This window comes from Drosophila obscura, unplaced genomic scaffold (assembly GCF_018151105.1).
Source record: "Drosophila obscura isolate BZ-5 IFL unplaced genomic scaffold, ASM1815110v1 contig_36, whole genome shotgun sequence".
NCBI classification, from domain to species: Eukaryota; Metazoa; Arthropoda; class Insecta; order Diptera; family Drosophilidae; genus Drosophila; species Drosophila obscura.
In genome coordinates, this window is record NW_024542824.1 from 1,831,756 (window position 1) to 1,836,220 (window position 4,465).

Consider the following 4,465-nt stretch of genomic DNA (forward strand, 5'->3'; position numbering starts at 1 on the left):
TGGGGCATTGGCCAAACACATTGGCATAATTCGCCGCATATAACTAATGGGCGGGGCCCGGGATATTGGCACCATCATACCACCATACAGTGAGATTGCCCCTCGATCAGCAGACACCAGGAGCAGGTCGAACCTCTTGGCAGAGAGAAGCCGTCAATCCCTTCATGCAATCTGCATACAGAGCCGCCACAGATTTCTTTGTGCGGAAATTGATTGCATATTACGTATACGCCGCAAGTGCGCCACGCACCCGCACCCGCACACGCACACGCACAGCCTCATCAATAACTAAAGCCGACATCCGAAGGATTCATTTCATTTGCTTGTTGCCTCCCACCCACCTGGCGCTCCCGGATGAACGCAGAAGGGCACAACGCAGAGAAGAACGAGTGGCGAAAGGGGAAAGAGGAAAGGCGCTGAGGTTGTTAGCACGCTCGACTGATATTATTTTTTCCTCCTTTATGAATTATTCGCAAACGCACATTGATTTTGAGCTCAATTCAGTTCAGTGCCGCCGCCAGAGGTAGCAAAAAAGGAGCAGCAGGGCGGGAACGTGGAGGGAAAGGCGTCTTGCTGTGAAATTTTCATTTGGGTTTTATTTACGTTCAATCGAGTTTTCGCGAAATTAGTTAAGTTTAGCGTGAATTTTATTATTGCAGGAGGACCAGGAAGCGGGAAGCAGGAAGCAGGTACCAGGTACCAGGAGACTGCCATCGTCGAGGAGCAAAGTTTGTCGCTCGCAAAGCTTTCGGCTTTCACTTCGACTTCGACTCCGCCTCCGCCTCCAACTCCGGAGGAGATGGAAGGCAGGTAAGTAAACTTCTTAATTAAAAGATTTGGCCACTGATTGCGTATTTGCTGTGTGTTCGGGCAAAGGCAAAGGCAAAGCTCTTTTTGCTGAAGAAGCCCTGAAAAATTCGAGTACCCTATATTCAATTTATCAATTTATGAATTTATTATATGCATTCGAGTGCCTTTGTCTGCAGTGATAATTGCCAGAGTTGAGCTGCGGTCTGCAGCAGGGGACCGGAGAGGTCAGAGGGTATGGGGCATGGGGCATGGGGCATGGGGCAGGCGTAGCCATAAATCTCATTTCATTTTTGCACTGAGAGCGGCAAATAAATTCATAGATATGAGTGGAGTGACCCCAACTGCACATTCGACACTGCACTTTGTACGAATTCGAATACGAATCCAAATTTATTTACGGCAGGCAGCTATTATTATTTTTAGGAGAGCCGGAAAATGTTGCATTCATGCAACAGAATTTGCAAATTTAATTTGAGGCATTGCTTGGCATAGCTGCCACATCAATGTTGCATGTATTTGCATTTGATGAAGTTGCAGCACCCAAATATGTACGAGCAGGCAGCTGGTGGAATGGACTGGGCTGTGGAATTTCATTTATTTACCGACATTTGTCTTTCGGGTTTGCCAAGACCATAACTCGATTAATTTACCGGTGAGCCAAGCCATTGATTGCTATTGATTGATCAATCAAGGCGAACTCTTTGACTCAATAAAAACATCTGCAACTACAATTTATGGCTACGTCTAAGGACAGGGCGAGAGGGCAAAAGGTGGCCCTAAATGCTCCTTATCTTCAGTTGGTTGTAGTTGAACCGGCTCTTGCGGGTGGGACCCAGGAGGGGGCTGATGGTCGCCGGGGGTCCCCGTTTGCTGTCAAAGAAAGAGGCAATCAAAATACTCGAATCCCCATCCACAGCCACTCACCACGCGCTGTAGAAATCGCTCAGTTCTGCGTTCTCCCTGCGCCCATCACTCCGCGGACTCTTGGTGCACTTCTCTCCCAACTGACAGTTGCAGTTTCCAATGCACTGGCCGTTCCCCTTGCCGTTGCCGTTGCCGTTGCCCTTGCCGATGCCGTTGCACTGGCCTTTCTGCAGCATCGAGCGCAGCTGCTGGGCTATGTGGCAGGGATCCTGATGAGCACCTCCCTGCTGAATCAACTCAACGAACATGCGGGTCATGACCTCCTCCAGCTCCTCCTCGGGAGTGCGCTTGCGCCTGCTGCCGATATAAGGATTCACGTAGTGCATCACGTGCTCCACGGTGCGCTCATAGTCGACGGGCAGGCCGGTCCGACGATCCGCTCGAAAGAGTCTCGGAAGCTTCACCTCCTTCTTCTTCGGCTTGTTGCGGACGATCGTCTTGCGCCACACTCGCTGTTTGGGCGGCACCGGCGCCTGCCGCTTGACCGGATTGCCTTGGGATGTGGTCTTGAACTTGGAGGCTCTGAACAGAGTCTTCAGCTGGCTCTGCTGCTTGGGGCTGGACTTGGGCACCTTTTGGGGCTTCTTCTTCTTCAGCACTGGGGAACTCTTGCCCTTCCCCCTCTTCTTGGGCGACGCCTTGGTCTGTGCTTTCTTCTTGAGAGCCATTCCACTGCACTTCAGTTCAGAGCTTGCGTTAATTCCAAACAAAAATTTTGTTCATACCAAAAAAAAGGTCTGACGACACGACTGACCGACTGATGTAAATTAGTTTGAGGGGCAAAGCCTACTGCTCCACTTCACTTCACTTCACTCCACTTCACTTCACTCGATTTGAGCACATTGCGAGGATGAAATATGTATGTGAAATAAACCTTTAAACCTTTTTGGCAGATGCAACTATTTAGCGTCGTCGTCGTCGTTGTCGTCCTCGTCCACTCGTTGCGGGCAGAACATGATTACAATTGCAATTCCAGATTTATGATTTCATTCCACACACACACATACCAGCACACACACACACACACCACACACAGACCAGCACACAAGTTGAGTGAGTGAGCTGATGTGTGGCCACAGCCAACTTAACTTTTGAAACAATGTCAAATACAATAAACGTGTGTAGCCATTGTTGTTGTTGTTGCTGCTGCTGCTGCTGCTGCTGCCGCTGCAGCTGACACCCTCCACCACCCGTCGCGAATGTAATTGCATGTGTGTGTGTCTGTGTGTGTGTGTGTGTGTGTGTGGGAGTGCACAACCGCATTGTTTGAATGCTGCGTTGGCGAACAATGTAAATTGCCTGCACTACTATATATATGTATGTACATATATACTATACATATATATGCACATATATTTATGTGTGTGTGTGTGTGTGTCTATATGTATAAATTATATGCGTCGGCTGCAGCACAAGATACGGGTAACGGGCAACGGGCTACGAGCAGGCCAACAAAGTTGAAACATTCGCAGATACACCCACCCACACACCCACTCTCCCTCTCTCTCCCTCTCTCTCTCCCTCTCTCTCTCTCCCCTCTCTCTCTCTCTCCCTCTCTGACAAATGGAAAGCACACTCAGTTGAATTGCAAAAGACGCAGCAGCAGATATACAGAACAGAACAGAACCGAACAGAACAAAAGCAATATAATTAATCATCGAAGCGCAGGCCAAGCAGAAACAGCATCCATGCTGTTTAAGCAGCAACACAACCCAGCAGCAGAGAGGCAGCAAGCAGCAGGCAGGAGACGTAGAATCAGGATCACACACAGTCGTGGATTAGAGAGGAAAGCACCGCCCACACCCCCTGCCGCTGCCGCTGCAGGGCGACATTTGCGTAGCAAATATTGTTGCAACATTGCTTACAACATAATTCATATTAACAGTTTGTCGGAGTCGAGGCCCAAATGCCCTTAAATCTGAGCATATCCCAAGACCAATCAAGGCCTGGCCTGGCCTCGCCTCATGGGTATCCATTCAGGGCAGCTGTGGCAAGTGCCGTGCCCCAACTGCAGCTCCGAATGAAGAGTACTAATGACACACACACACTTGTTTCTCTGTGGCTCGGGCGTGGCCTGGTAGAGGCGTGGCAGCATCGCAGCGTCCCAGCGTTCTGTTTATGTTGCAGCTAGATGCACTGTTGGTCTGGTATCTGCAGCCACTGTGTATAATCAATTATGCTGCTGCTGCTGCTGCCCTGGCAATGATACCCGAGACTGAAGGCTCCAGTTTCCATGGCAAGCACACAGGGAGTGCGGCGCCCTGTCCTGTCCTGTCAGGAGTCAGGAGTCAGCAGTCTGGAGTCACCATCCCATCATCGATGGCTGACAAACTAGATTCCGAGCACTCTTATCTGGGTCTTATCCCAGAGCTAAGTTCAATTAGGAGACGCTCCATGGTGGATGCTCCATGCACCACATGGGGCAGAATGATGCTCGTAATGCGAGTGAACGCAACGTGAAATTGAAAAGCATAAATGTCATTTTCTATAAGAAACGTCGAATTTGATTTTTTAAAGCAGCCACGCAGACAAAGCCCGAGCAGCCCGAGCAGCCCGAGCAGCCGCAGGGAATTTCTATAGAGCCAAGGAAATGACTTTACACCTTCTTTCCCCGTCACCTTGCCACCTTGCCATCCCTTGGCTTGCTTGCTGCACGTGTGTGTCAGTGTGTGTGTGTGTGTGTGTGTGGGTGAGAGAAAGAAAGAAATGGATCAAATATAGATTTATGTGT

The 4,465-nt window shown here is 49.7% G+C and overlaps 1 protein-coding gene across 1 annotated transcript; it reads right to left on the bottom strand.

Moving 5' to 3' along the window:
* Nucleotides 1-1,386: 1,386 nt before the first annotated feature.
* LOC111079473 lies at nt 1,387-2,519 on the bottom strand. The gene is made up of 2 exons (XM_022374667.2): nt 1,735-2,519; nt 1,387-1,680 (listed from the first exon to the last, which is right to left on the bottom strand). Exons 1-2 carry the CDS (start codon nt 2,400-2,402, stop codon nt 1,587-1,589), a joined length of 762 nt encoding a protein of 253 aa, XP_022230359.2. The 5' UTR covers nt 2,403-2,519; the 3' UTR covers nt 1,387-1,586.
* Nucleotides 2,520-4,465: the final 1,946 nt, after the last annotated feature.